At 48.1% G+C, this 14,473-nt stretch overlaps 1 protein-coding gene and 1 long non-coding RNA gene across 19 annotated transcripts in view; one reads left to right on the forward strand and one right to left on the reverse strand.

Annotated features, from left to right (window-relative positions):
- RAD51B (RAD51 paralog B) overlaps nucleotides 1-14,473 on the reverse strand; it is a 474,920-nt gene that overhangs the window by 40,233 nt on the left and 420,214 nt on the right. For 3 of the 18 annotated variants that reach the window (XR_011809708.1, XR_011809707.1, XM_027457966.3), the window contains one exon: nucleotides 10,505-10,710. The exons of the other annotated variants lie outside the window; for them this stretch is intronic. Coding sequence is in view for 1 of the 3 variants with exons in the window: in XM_027457966.3 (XP_027313767.2) it covers nucleotides 10,559-10,710 (152 nt within the window). In the remaining 2 variants the exon portion in view is untranslated. Of the gene's footprint in view, nucleotides 1-10,504; nucleotides 10,711-14,473 lie in introns of those variants that run through there. 18 annotated transcript variants of the gene reach the window in all.
- The window catches only part of LOC106017967 (uncharacterized), a 40,852-nt gene that overhangs the window by 5,852 nt on the left and 20,527 nt on the right, over nucleotides 1-14,473 (forward strand). The window contains exon 2 of the long non-coding RNA XR_011809713.1: nucleotides 11,721-11,940. This is a non-coding gene — a long non-coding RNA (uncharacterized lncRNA). The remainder of the gene's footprint in view (nucleotides 1-11,720; nucleotides 11,941-14,473) is intronic.

Raw genomic sequence — 14,473 nt, forward strand, 5'->3', positions numbered from 1 at the left:
CTCTGCGAATTGTGGCTCTGGATGAGGCTTTTGGTGCTCGAAGCCGTGTCTATGTGAATATCTGTGATGAAGCACATGCTTAACTTTCTAAGCACAAAGCTCTCACATACTAAGATTTATATTTAAAGGAGAGGAGAAAGAGAAATATAAATTTGTGGCATGTGTTTCTGAGATAGGAAACATGAAAAGCCATTCGCAGCAACCACTTCTGCTGAGAGGCACTTGGGATGGCTCTTGCCTTTCAATCTCTCTATCAACAGATGAGATGCTCGAAGATTGCGCCTATCCTGAAACCCTCATTTTCTTTTGCAGAGTAATAAGCAAATAGGTTTGAGCCTGTTGCCTGCAGGGAAATGGTTTTGTAATGGAAGGAGCACCCTGCACTAAATCAACAAACAGAGAATGGCTGTGTTTGTTTTTCCGTGTACTGGAGGTGAAGGTTGCAACCACACTGGGGTTTCTTTCACATCCTCTCCACTTGACACGGGGCAGGGGACAGGCACAGATGCACATGGAGCTGCAGTGTACACGGAGGGAGCGTGTAACTGGAATTGCAAAGCCCTTGGGCTCTGCTTTTCCTCCACATGTGCTCTGTGCTGGCAGGGTGGGCGATGGGCCCCCAGGCACTCCTGGCACTGTCCTTGGGCTCTGTGAGCCAGCACAGGCTTCCCAGAGAGCCGCCTGGGTGCCCCACTGCTTGCTTCCAGCCCCCAGCTCCTGCCTGTGCAGTCACACAGCCGAGCATCAGGGAACGCAGCTGGACTGCAGCTGACCACCCGCTACAAAAAGGAAGCTGTCTCTGTTTTTTTAACCCAGCTCTGTTCCCCACTCCAGTTCACTCTGAGGGCACACCAGTGCTGGCACTGGGAGCGATTCTCACAGGTTTCTTGCAGCAGTGACAGCAGCTTATGCGGGTGACACCAGATTATGCTGGCGCGGGTGTTGGTGGCCCTCTGGCTTGGGCAAGGGATGGCCTGGAGGTGGGGCGGGATGCTGGCCCTGAGCCCTGCCTGCATGAGCAAGCAGGAGAGGAGAGCTGCAAGCGCAGCCAAGCTGATCAGCCAGCAGCAGTGATACTGGTGGGTGTCTTGTTTCATGCGTTCACGTACTCATAGAAATGCGCTGTGATTAGCACAGCTCGTTTCACATAAGGTAGGTATTTTGGCTTATTGGCTTTAAATACAGAGCTACCAGTATAATTTTTGTCCATGCCATGTACGCTTTGTTGTCACTGCTGAAGGAGTGTGCCTAGCACAGGCACAGACTTGGAGCTGATTTGGAAAAAGATGGTTATCTAGGCAGACAGAGGTTTGTTTTCCTCCCTTCAGTTGCATCACAAAGACAGTGCATTACTGGGAAGCATTTTGTACACTTAGTCAGTACACAGGGAGCATTTGCAAAATTCAGGACGGGAATAAGTTTAGGGTTTAATCCTGTCTTACACAGACGTATTTGCCTTATCCATAGATTCCTAGCATTTGAACCTATAGATCAAAAATAGGCCAATGGCACAAATGGATGCTTTAAGATATCCTACAGACAGCCCCCTCCATGGCTATACCTGATGCACAGTTGTGTGCCCATATGTGCTTGTGTTTTTCACATATACTTCCCATCATTCCTCCTTGCTCCAAACAGATGTAAAGACTTGTGTGTGTGCATGTGTCTGTGTCAGAACAGGCACACCGGTGCATACACAAGTACTTGCAGACACTTGCAGGTATATATGTGCCCATGCAGCCCACACTACTCGTCACGTTTACATCTGTCCGTATACATGCCTATCCTGCCATACAATCAACATATGCACGAGTTTGCTGTAAGAAGCCAATCCTTCCCCCTTCCCCACCCCCTCCCCGAATTGCCAAATGCTGAACCCCTCAGGCTAGCTGTTGTGGTTACCCTGATTCCCAGGTTTCTTCTGCAGTCGGCTTGTAAGTGGCACTACAAGTTTCCTAACAACTGGGATGAAGTTTTGTGTAAATCACCTTCTAGGCATTAGACTTTTCCCAGCAAAAGAGGGGGGCGGGTGTTTAGAGGAGGGAGAGCTGCTCCCTTTGATGTGGGGATTAGTTCACATGTCAGTGTTATCCCCCCCCTTTTTTTTTAATATGCTGTGATTTACAGAAGGGCGGCTATGAGAGATAGCCAAGGGGACACCCACGTGGGACTTGCTGACAGACACCACCTCCCAGAAGATACCTACAACTAAAGCAGCTGGCATCAACAGAAAGGCTGCAATTACAAAAATAAAATAAATAAATAAAAATAATAAAAAGCATCTTAAAAAATAACCTGTTTTGCCTAACAAATGCTTTCTAAAAATTAGGATGTGCTTTATTGCTAATGGAGCTGGAACTGGTTTTCCAGCAGCAGAGGGGGAGTGTTTTTGCACATCCATAACAAAGACATTATAAACGCTTTTTTCCTTTAAAAAATGTTTGGTCTGTATCTTCCCCCTAGAGCACACATCAGTAGTGAGAATGAGTGTGGCTCCAGAAGAGATTATGCTCACTTGAAACATATTTAGCAACATGACTGCTCCAGTCAGAGTTTCCATACTGTCCTGCATGAATTTTTATCGGTGCTTTACAAAAACTTCACTTTTTGGTCAAAAGTTATGTAGTTGTTCTGCAATCCAATCTTACGTCTATTAGTGTTAGAAGAAACTTTCCTGATGCTTTTCATGGGAACTGGATAAGGCTCTGAATTATTAGGCTAGGAGCCATATTCAGAGTAGCTTTGCTTAGCATATCTGAGTAGTTTAAGCTTATTGCTTTGTGTAGCGGATGGCTGAGGGGCTGATGAGAGAGACAGTGATGAATAAATACAGTAAGAAAAGTTTTAACTAGCTTTATTTAAAAATAGTCTGCTGCATTTTTTTTCAAAGTTCTATTTACTTTTACCTTTTTAATATCCTAATGTTTTTATTTGTGTATTTCTCTTTCAACAAAACTCTGAGACATTCTATTGAAGCAAACTTCTTATTTTAAAGAAAAAAAGAAACAAACCAGAAGTTTAATTTCCAGACAGGCTGGCTCTCTGACCTGCCTCCCTGCACGGCTGCACCAGTGCTGAAGGCGGTGGGGGAGACAAGAGTATGGCAGCCCAGACTTCAGAGTGAGCTCCTGTTAAACTCTACCCTAAACCAACACTTTTCTCATGTTGTTTAGACTACAGAGGTAACAAAGCATCTTCCTCAGGTGTTGCCACTAACTGCTCTCCCATCCAGACACCTGAAGTCCCTCATTCACCTCTGATGCTGCTGACACGCCGGCGCAGCTGAGAACTGTGCGGGCACCGCACCTTGAGGGCCAGACAAAAGCCAAACCACTTCAGCACTGTGATGACAACGATGACAACGACGTTTCCAGAGGCCTCCCGCCAATCCCCCTGCTATTCTCTCAGGAATAAAGAGGTTCTTGTGTCAGCCCCAGGAGGCTGGGGCTGCCGCTGACGGCGGAAGTGGGATGTGCCCGTGACGAGCCGGCCTTGCAGCGGGGCGCGGCGGTGGTGTGGCCATGTTCAAGTGTGGCCTCACAGCATGGCTTCTGCCACACCAGACCAGCCTCTGCACACACCCCAAGCCAAGCACTGATCTCCCTTCTCCTGTCTGCAGCCAGGACACAGATGGAAGCTGCCCTGGCCTTTCCTCAGGCCAAGATACTTGGGCGCCACAGGTTTGGCTCTTGTGTGCCTACACGTGCGCTGCCTCAGCTTGCCGCCTCTATTTTGTGTTGCTATGAAGGGACCGTGGATGTCGTGCTTTTCAGAAACCTGCACAGAATGACAACGCACGCGTGCTGTCCCCACAGCAGCAGGTTTCTGCGTGGTGATCCACAGGGACTTCCCTCACCCTGGCCTTGGATGGGCTGCGGTGGCGAGGGGCCCGTGTGGAGAGGGAAGCGAGACTCGGTGACTGGAAGCGACGGGCCTTCTGCTGCCTGAGGCGTCTGCCATGTACGGTCCTGCAGAGAAGGGTATCTAAAGAGACAGGGGCATGCCGAGCTACTTTGTCTTCTTCTGAGGCGAACATCCAAAACATGGGGCGCTCGTTTACTCACATTGTCAAAATATCTGACAGGGTTGATATTGAGCAGTGTCTTGAAGACACTGCCACCAGGAAGCAAAGACAATTTGGTGATCCCTAGGCTCCCCCATGTCACTACACTTACTTTGCAGAAATAGAAAAGGCTCTTCTCTGCTGTCCTGTCCTTCATTTGGCAGGGAGGGCAATGACGGGAGATCACATACAAAGACATCCCCCTCTTGTATTTTCTGTGAACGCGTCACCATTTGGGTGCTCAGGCTGATCTCCATTCTCACTGGAAGTTGGAATCCCTCCCGAGGGATTAAATAAGCTTCTCCTTCAAACAAGCACGTAGCACTGGCTGATTAAACCCCAGTATTTATGCATGCAAGTTGATAATGTTTTTCAGTGAGAAAAGTCATTCCTGTATTACTCAGGTTCACTCTTGTCTGTGAGAAGCAGGACTTCTCAAGTCTCCCATTTGTACTGAGTTGGAAATACCCAATTTAAGCAAAGTATGTTAAATGCCATACATACCAAAGAGGTAGACACTTTTCAGTAGCTACATTTGAAAGTAGAGACTAGAACTCTGATTGTGTGATTTGGAAGGCTTACAGTTAGAAATTAAGCAATGTAGTAAAATAGAAAACAACAATCAGACAGCCAGTCAAGCAGAACGGGCGTACTCTTTCAAGAGCATGAGAAAAGCAGAGAACACAAAAAAAATACAGCCAATTTCATTTACTTATTTATGGTTTGTTTTTTTGAAAGTTATGTAGGTAATGAGAAAGCTTATAGCAGAACAACACGAGCAGTCTATAAATTAAATTTTGCCATGATCTTCCCCTTCACACCACACAAATGCATGCACTGGGTGCAGTTCATAACCAGCCTGCCCCCTCCCCTCCAAAAAAGAGAACTGAAACAGAAACCAAATGCTCTGCTTGGTTATCCAGCGATCTGGCTTCAAGGTGCCCCTGGCACAATGTTCCATGGGCCACGTGAGCCCCAGATGAGCACTGGGCCCTGCCAGCCAGGCACTGCAGCTAAATAGCCACCTTCTTAGCATCCTGCACCCTGCAAAGCCTCCTGGGGCCTGATTAGGAAAACACTGCAGGGGTTTCACAGGAAAGGGGGCTGGGGTCAGGAGAAAGCGCTAAACCTTTGCATGTAACATCTCATGTGACCGAGCGGGCGGGCTGGTGACCGTGGTCCCCATTGGCAAGCAGCGGCTTGCGGAGACCTCAGGGTTATTAGATGGGATTGAGGGAGAATGCCAGCAATGTGTGTGGGGCCGGGGGGATGAAAGGGAAGCCTGACTCAATGGATGAATGAATAAATATGCATGCGATTTGTGAATGACTTCTCTCCCTTCGCTGAACCTGCACACAAATTTCTACAGCGGTCAGTGAAAGCCTGACAGCGATGTCTTGTGGCTCAGAAGGTCCAAGCTGTCCCCCAGCCCTACGTGCCGAGCTGCCGGGGAGCCCAGCACCCACTCAGTTGCTGCAGTGACCCAGGTGAGATGCCACCAGCAGCGCCGAGAGCGATGTTCCTGTGTGCTATGCGTGGCGTGAAGCTCCTCACCAGGGCACCCCTGCACCTCCCAACCACAGCTGCCACGGCGGGGAGAGCGGCGGCCGTGCTGAGCGCGGCAGCTCCCACTGCTGGCAGCAAAACCAGGGACCATGGCACACCCATGGGGTGTGAGGGGGAAAAACGAGGCTGGAGGAATCCCAGACCAAAGGGCACACGTCAGCTGGCAGGCAGAGCTCACCCAGTGCCGTCCCCACCGTCTCTGCTGCGCTTGGGGCTTGAGTGCCCGGCGGGCGGCCTCCCGAGATGGTGGCTGCAGGCACGCGGGCTGGAGGTGCACACAGGGAGAGGATTTGCTCCCCACAGCGCGTGAGCTTGGAAAGACGGGAGCAGGACATTCACTGCTTAGAAACGGTGTCTCTGCAGCTCCTAACTTGGCACGCTGGAGCCATCTTTTATTATCCTTTGGGGCTATAGCTGCAAACAAAAAATGCTTTCATTTCGCTTTGGCGGCCACTCAGGTTGTGTGTGCTCTGGCTGCTTCCTTAATTACAGCGGCTGTTGACAACTCCTCCTGATAGAGACCCTCTCTTTGACCAGTCCCTCCACTCCCCCACTTATTTTTGCAGTCTGGACACACAACAAGCCGGGACGATGGTCTGTAAAAATAAGCTCACTGTAATGCAGCGATTCCTGTGCCACAGCTATGCTGTGTTCCTCTCTTCTGTCCTCTCAGTCTGTACTGGTGCTGTTTATTTCCTCTTTCTGGCTGTAAGACGTTTTATTTATTAGTGCTGGATTTCCTGTTGCCTGCAGCTGCCCGTGCTTTCCTCTCTGCAGCGCGTGTTGCCGTTCGACTCAGGCTCTCTCAGGTGCTCCCACCCAGCTCGGTCGATGGTCGCATTCCTTACACCTGATAGGGAGGGGGACTCGCACCAAGCCACCCAAAGTCCAACCCAACTCAAAGCCAATGCAGGGAGCCCTCATAGGCACAGGAGGGCTCCTGTCTACGAGTTGCTGACGCGCAGATGATGCTTTCTGGGGTGGCAGGAACACCTCTTGTCTCGCTTGCTGCTCTGCAGAGAGGAAGCCAGCACTTTGAACTAAGGCCGGCCTGCAGGGCTGCTGCCCCAAGGGGTTAAAAGTTTGCCATGAGGTTTCTTTCACATTGCGGGCCACATCGTGGTAGAAATGTCGTGCGGACTTTCCGCACGTGAGGTTCATGAATGACTCCCTTGACCTTTTGTGGACATTCGACATCCTCGTAGTAAACACGATTGCTTATACGGAAAGTGAGGTCACAAAGGAAAAAAATGTTTAGCTGCTTTGAACGTGATTTCTCTGCTGGAAGGAAGGAGGAGGCACGAGCTCCTAACGTGTTGCGTATTACTGGCAAGGCTGGTTGGGAAAGCTCACTGGTACGCGCCGAGGAGAAGTGCTGAACCGCGTTCCCGGTACCGGTCTGGTACTTCTTCAAGTGGCAGGGAGCGAGGCTGAAGCAGCGCCTAATGGCAACATTCCCTCTTTTGCAATTAACGTGTGAGGGGCTGCCCTATTTTTATCACCTTTTCTTGCTGTTTGCTGAGGGCTCGGGGCCTGAAAGCTGCGTAAGGGAAGCTGAGGCTCACGTGAGCGCCAAGGCAGGGCGCGGGGTGTGATGGGTTTGGCGCGATGTGGTGCAGCCCTGGCAGGACGCAGTGCTGCCAGCTGCGGCGAGCGGGGGGCAGCTGCTGGCCGCGACGCGCTGCAGGTGCAGCGTGCAGCACCCTCAGACGCCTTTTCCTTTGTGTCAGATGTCCGAGAACAGCCTGGGAACGATAAATAGGGAACTGTCCTCTGACATCTTCCAGGTAGGATGGAAACAGGAGATCCTGAGCGTTTGAGTTATGAAAGCTCCCAGTGTGTTACCTGCAAGCCAGTGTTTTGACCCCAGCATCCTGGCCAAATTCCAGCTCTGCTAATTACATCCTGCCTATGTGAAAATTCCCCTGCGTTTGTACACAGCCCTCCTTCCCCGCTTGTTTTCGGCAGCTGGGCGGCGTTGCCAGGCACAGCGAAGTGCTTGCCATGTCCCACCCCAGGCCTGGCCGCCTTTCAGCAGGGAATGAAGCGAGCACTGTGCACAGCATCTGCAGGGACCCTGGATCCTTGGCAGGGACGCGTGCCACAGCAGCGCACCCGAGGGCCAGCGCCGGGGCTGGGGCACGCAGCACGGATGGCAATGGCATGAACAGCTCAAAGGCCCCGGTGCAGGGCTGCAGCACCAGGCTGCAGGGAAGGCAGCACGGGCGGCTGGGCTCCCATCTGATTTGGCTCCCCGCATCTCTCAGCTACAGGGCTGAGGGTAAGCACTGATCTAGTGCTGGGAGCTGTCTGACTTCAGGTTGGTTTGTATGGCGTGAGGAGCTCTCAGTCCTGCATAAGCTGGCCACCACCAATGCACATCCACCTTTCACATACCTGGTTATTGATCGGTGTGGACAAGGGAAGATAAAAGAAATCATTCAAAAATGTACAGATTTGTTTCCTTCTCTTTCACTTCATGACTCATGTACGCACTGCTTTTGGCTCATCCCTGTTGGGAACAGCTCTTCTCAATGGCCCTAATCCTCCTGGTAAAAACCTGACTCACAGCACTGGAGATGAACTGGCTGCTGGATTATCCCCCTCTTCGGAAGAGGACGCGGAGGACGGCTGCAGCAGTAGCTATGGGATTGTGATAATAAAGACTGTGAGTCACAAACAGGAGGCTAATGAACTCAGATATTTAATACAGGGGAATGCCTTATTGGCTATTCTGCCCAGTTTCTTGTCAGCCAAGAGCTCGCTCTGGTTATGGCATTTCTGCCAGAGTCCTGCCTGAATATGATATGGGAGCACATAAGAAAGCAGAGTTTGCTCCTGCTGGTGCATGCAGAGGCAGCAGCAAAGGCAGGACATGTCCAGGGCAGATGGAGCAGTGACTTGCTGATTTTTTTCCCGGCTCACATCCCTCTCTGATCTTTTCAGCATCTTGATCCCACAGGACAGCAGCAGTGAGAATTCTCTGTATCCCAAGGGGGGAAAAAAACAGCTTCTGTCAAGGTGTGACGCCAGCATGTTTTCACTAGATCCCAGAAGGGGAAGCATAGCGAGCCTTGAAGCGGGAGGGAATTGTGTTGTCTGTGTTGACAGAAAAGATAGAAGGCTGGGACTCAAAGACCTGAGTCCTCTTGCCACACTGCCTGTGTGATTTCAGGCAAGGTACTTACAATTTTTTTAGACTTATTATCCCTGTCTTTAAACTGTATTTAGGACTTACTTCACAGGGCTGAGAAGAAGGGGATTAAGCTTTAATTCATTAATGTTTGTAAAACATTTTAGAACTTGGATGGAAATTTCCCAGGTTGTGCAGAGAGCATTAAAAAGCTTATCTCCCTCTGACTGCAAATGTTCCTGTAATATGAGAGAAACGAGAGAAACAGTGCTTGCATTTCTGTGTTTATAATAATAATAATAAAAAAAACTTACCCTCCAGCTTCCCCTCTCTATCTCTCCATGTTTAAAAAAAAGGAGAACCAGCAATGAGAAATTTTAGTCTAAACAGAGTGCAGTTGCTCCCTGGAGACCTGAATGTGTCTCAGTGGAATTTTCCCTGCCTTCAGCCTTTTGTACTTCTGAAAGGTCCTGGAACCAGGCATGTGACTGTAAGAGCAAAAAACACTTCTGTGTCTGAGTGCTCTACCAAATATTTACAAGATACCCAGATAAAATGGCTACAAGCAAGTTCAGCAGGGTTTGACTGACCGGGCAGCAGTGCAACGCTGTCAAGAAGAAAATCTAAACTTTAATTAAAACAAAATTAAAATGAAATTTTACAAAGGTTTCTTCAAAGCACAAAATTGGTAACACTAAAACTGGAGAACTGCTCTTCCCCAAGGTGAAACCTATTAGCTTTTAGAAGTAGTTTATTGAAGTGGAGTAGCTTACTTGTTGTGATGGAAACTTGGAAACTTCCCTGTTCAAGGAGAGCACAAAGCTGTGCGAGCACGCGTGTAACAGGATAGCTGAAGCAGTCTGCTCCACGCCATCCTTTCAGGTGGTTGGGAGCAAAGGGACATCGGCTTCCACACCCCAGCACCTCCCCAGCCTCCTGCACCGCCGCTGTAAGGGCACGCAGTAATTTTAACAGGGTGCTCTGCTCGTAATGCTCTGCTCTCCAGGAGGCTGCTCAGAGAGGCTTCCCCGTGAGTGCAGAGCACAGAACCAGCCACTTGGGCCGAGGGGGACCGCAGCAACCCTCGGCACTAACTCAGCACACACAAGGCTGTCCTTAGGGTTGTGAGGCTGGAGAGCTGGGAGCAACTTGGTCCTGATCACAGCCCAGCCAGTGCCTTCAGCGGCCTTGAGCAAGTCATACACTCAGTCTGGAAGGTGAGTACGTAGTGCTGTGCTTTGCAGTCATGTTGCAAACGCTCCAACAGTGCTTTGAAGGTAGAAGAAGCTAAGCAGCTGTAACACACGCCAGCCTTCCCACCATTTGGATTCCTACCTGCTCTCCTTCGCTTCTGAACTGCCAGTACCCTGCTACAGCCAACTCTGTTACATCATCCCTGATGATTTACAAGAGAATTACAGGAATAAGAGCCCACAGAACTATCGCTTCTTAGTAAAACCAACGAGTGGGTTTACCATTTCTCTTAAAAAGCAGAAGCGAACATTTCCCTATGTTATGGGCTGTGGAAAGCAAGTGCTGTGCGTTTGTCAGTTCCTGCAGACTGGTGAGGTGTAGGGGTGAATTCGGAAGGTGTGTGTGGCTTATGTTTCTTAACTAGCATTTTAACCTGAACAAAATTCAGAATTTTCATAATTCCAGAGTTTAATATGGCACCTCACATACAGAGAACAGCATCTGCTTTTGAAGTTAGTCTTTAAAGAGGCAAAAGAAGAATGCCTGAATTTTTGAAAAAGTGTTGTTTATTCATTTCTCAGTGGAGTTTGCATTTGCCCTTTCTATGGATTGGATAGATGGCCAGGAGTCGCACCAGTAGTGCGGGGTAAAGCAACATCAGCTAAAGTATTTTTCAAGACAGTGTTTCTCACTTGTATGGTCTGCAGGGCAGGATTGGTTCCTTCCCAGGTTAAATCTGATTGATCCTTTCCATCTGAAACACACAATAAAGACAGAACCTCAATAGCAATGTATAAGACTGAGATGACAAAGTTAGTATTTCCTCCGGTGAACAGCCACTTGGAAACCTGTTTAATCCACAAAACAAATAAAGGTACATTTCAGTATAAATTAATTTCACAGATTAGTTGAAAACGGATTAATTTCTGCGTAATGATCCTCATTCTGCTGCCTGCCTGGTTGTCCTTCTAGTTACCAATATCCAGACTCATTCCCATTCTGTGTGGCAAAGTTTCTGATGCTCCTCATGCTCTGGAGCCAAACCTTAGCACAGTCCAGGCCCCTCTGTCACCCCCTGGCAGAGCTCTCCCAGTGCCAGTGTATACCTGCTGAGGAGCTTTGCATCACTCTGGTTTCCCAGTAAAACTGTTTTTTGTTAGCCAGAGCCTATTAACAGAGAATGGGATGTGCAAAAAGACTGACATTCTCTACCACAGGTTTCTCTCTACAGTTCAAACACGTTTCCTAGAGTTAAGCAGAGCACAGCTCATACCAGTATATCTTCCAACTATTAGCAAATTGCCTTGGATTCAGAGCAAATATTATGGCTGCGCCCTATGTGCTTTCCTAATGCCTCGGCTGAGAGCAGAGCCTCCCTCCTAACCAGTACGAGCTGTTCCATTTTTAATCTTGGTCCCATGTCAATGCCAGGAGGTAAAGTGCTTTGGGATTAAGTTTACTATGTAAACAAAGAATATTAAATTACTGTGATTAGACACCTTATGGACAAAATGGACTGCTTTTTGTGAGAGGAGATATTAAAAGACAAAATAAAAGCATCCTTTAATGCCTTTCTAATTGACCTGCAAACTGACGGAAAGAACACAAACTGAAGAAACACACAGCGTTATTAAGACCAAAATACCCAAGGTCAAAATGAATCATCAGTCAGATTGTGTCATGTCCTCCTGTTCACTGCTATTAAGTGCGTTGCAAGGTATCACGCTCCTACTCAAATATGTACTTCTCTTCCGATTTCTACAGCTGATCTGTTGTGACAAGCTCTGCCCCAAGGACCCTGCAGAACAGCCAGCTCCTACCGGGCCGATCCCTATTGGGCTGTATCAAAGCCTTGAAGAAAGTCAATAAAGCTGAAAGGAGGAGGATGCAAGGCATGGTATTCCCCTGCAACAGGCCATGACATTATTAATATTAACTGAGGGGATATCATAGAAGAATCAGGAGGCTTACACAGGTTGGCAAGGTAAGCTGTAGAGAAAATGTAGAAAAAAAATGTAGAGAAAATCCTTTCTGTGAATTTACTGGGAGAGCCTAAAGAATCAGTGTAGTTGCCTACACTGTGCCTTGCTTGCAACAGGGCTGGCAGTAAACGTATCTGAAAACACGTTTCTGCAGAAAGATAAGAAAGGGAGTAGGTGAGCAAATTCTTTCCAAAGAAACTACTCTTACTGAGCCTTTGGGAACTTTATATCCTTATCCTATTAAAACAAAACAACAACAAACAAACAGACACACACACACACACACACACACACACACACACACACACACACACAGATACACAAATAAAAAACCACAACTCGGCTCCAAAAGCCCCCAAAATAAGAAACCAGTTAATGGGAAAAATAACATTATTTTTAGTTGATAAAGTCCCTCAGCAAGGGAACAGAAAATACCATCTGTCTTCAAGAATTTAGGCATTCCGCAGTCATGATGCACTAGGCTTACAAACATTGTCATTCTTAGCACATTAAAACTGATGTAAAAGATTTTTGTAAATGTTGGATTAGCCAACTAGATTTCTGGGCCTGAGATAACACAGCAAGTATGCATTTTCACTACGCTATCTCTTTTTTGGTCATTTGTTTGTTTCTGTTAAACTGTGACTTTTTAAAAAATCACAGGAATTTTGCAAGTATGTTTAACACCACTGCTTCTTGAACAGCATCATGCAGGAATGCCAGGCCTAATGAATCTCAGAGCCTGTAAAAGCAGTGGGTCACAGGTTTCATCTATAAGATACTACAGCTTTTTCCTGGATTTCAGTAAGGTCCATTTTCCACCAAGCAGGGTTTGTACTGGAAGCTCAGTTGCAAGTTCAGCCAAAGAAAGACACCATCCATCCGTCATCACAAATTATAAACATTAAGATAGCTTTTTGGCATTGGCTTTCTAGAATAACCACTCATTATTACCAGGTATCAAACCGTTCCCGTTGATCTTCTATGGCATAGCGTTACCCAGTTGTGTCCTTACCTGAAGTAGGCTGATGCTACATAAAACTGCCTGGGTTTCTATACGGGCTCTCATTCAGCCTATTTTATTTTCTCTGAGTGATTCAACTGGTGGAACTGGCCTAAATGATTATAGGCAAGCACATGTAACCCTTTCATGGGGCCAGAAGCCATTGCAAAGCTATTTGTAGTGTATGTATGCAAATCAACTTCAGTTTAAGATAGTCTGGGAGAAGTTTGAGGGGGATTTCCCTGCTTTATGTAATCTATTGTTGCTTCTTAGCTTCCTCTATTCACATGGCCAGGAGGCATAAGCATGACACCGCTGGTAATTTCTCAAACTCAATCTGAAAGCAAAGACAATGTGCTCGGTGACCTACAGCAGCCTCGCAGCTTTCGGTAAATCCTCAAACTCCGGCTCAATGATATCCGGAATAAGGGCGGCCTGGAGGAGAAGTGGGGGAAACAACACAGCTGGTAAGGGCTTGGCTCACTTACTGGCATGCTTCGAAAGTGGTTGACAGCCAGGGGCATCGATGCGCTAGCCCTCAGATACAACTCCGTCCTACCCATAGCTCTCATTTACTGTTCCCAAGCTGTACAAAGCGCCGCGTCTCCCGCGTGATCGGTGCCCTCAGCTCAGAGTGGGATCAGCATGGGGCGGTCAGGAGACCAGACTGCCAGCCACACCGCCTTCCCCTGTCATTCCCAAGTGGTGGTAGAGAAAAAACTGGTCTCGCTCATGTGCCCAGGCAGATCTAGCAAAGGTACTGAAATGACAGGCCGGGCAGGCAGAAGCCCTAAGGCACGTCCCCCTCAGGTAGGGGAAGCAGCCCCCAAGGAGCTCCGTGCTGCTGAGAGCAGGCGGTGCTGATGCCCAGGTGAGCCTGCTCAGCACCACCCAAATATTGGTCTGTGCACGGCACTCTGTGCTGTGCCGATTGCAGTGTTATCGCCCCAGATAGGAAGATTTATAGTTCAATAGCTACCCAGATTCTGAGAAACAGGCTTACCAAAAACCACAGCTAAGGAAAATATAACAGGTGAAGTAAGCGTGGTGGTACCGAAGAGGAAGGAAACCTCTCTGCAGCGCACTGATAAGAGCACGCTTGATACAAACTGTGTTCAATTTGGACAACCCACAACCAGGAAAGCACAGGCTAGCTGAAGGAAATTCAGCTCGGAGGCTCTAGGGACTGAATCGGTCTGTTAAAATGCTTTGCTGGTTTTATGTATCTCTACTTAATTAGGATGCTTAATGAACACATTGGAAAGATAGTAACTGTTAAATATTCAGCAGGCTGGCCTTTCAGTTACAATATGACAATTCTGAATAAAGTTCTCGGAAAGCTTGTCCTAGGTACTCCAACAATGCCAAAGGGAACTGGACTGGAGGGGAAAAAAAAAAAAAAAGTAAAAAAAAGTAGGGCACTATTGTGGAGACCTGGCTAAAAACCCAGGCCTTGCCACCAGCCCATTGAATGATCCCGGGCAAGTAGTCTCCTACTCTGTGCTTCAGTTCTCTCATCTGTAAAAACTGTA

Source organism: Anas platyrhynchos, chromosome 5, assembly GCF_047663525.1.
Source record: "Anas platyrhynchos isolate ZD024472 breed Pekin duck chromosome 5, IASCAAS_PekinDuck_T2T, whole genome shotgun sequence".
Taxonomy (NCBI): domain Eukaryota; kingdom Metazoa; phylum Chordata; class Aves; order Anseriformes; family Anatidae; genus Anas; species Anas platyrhynchos.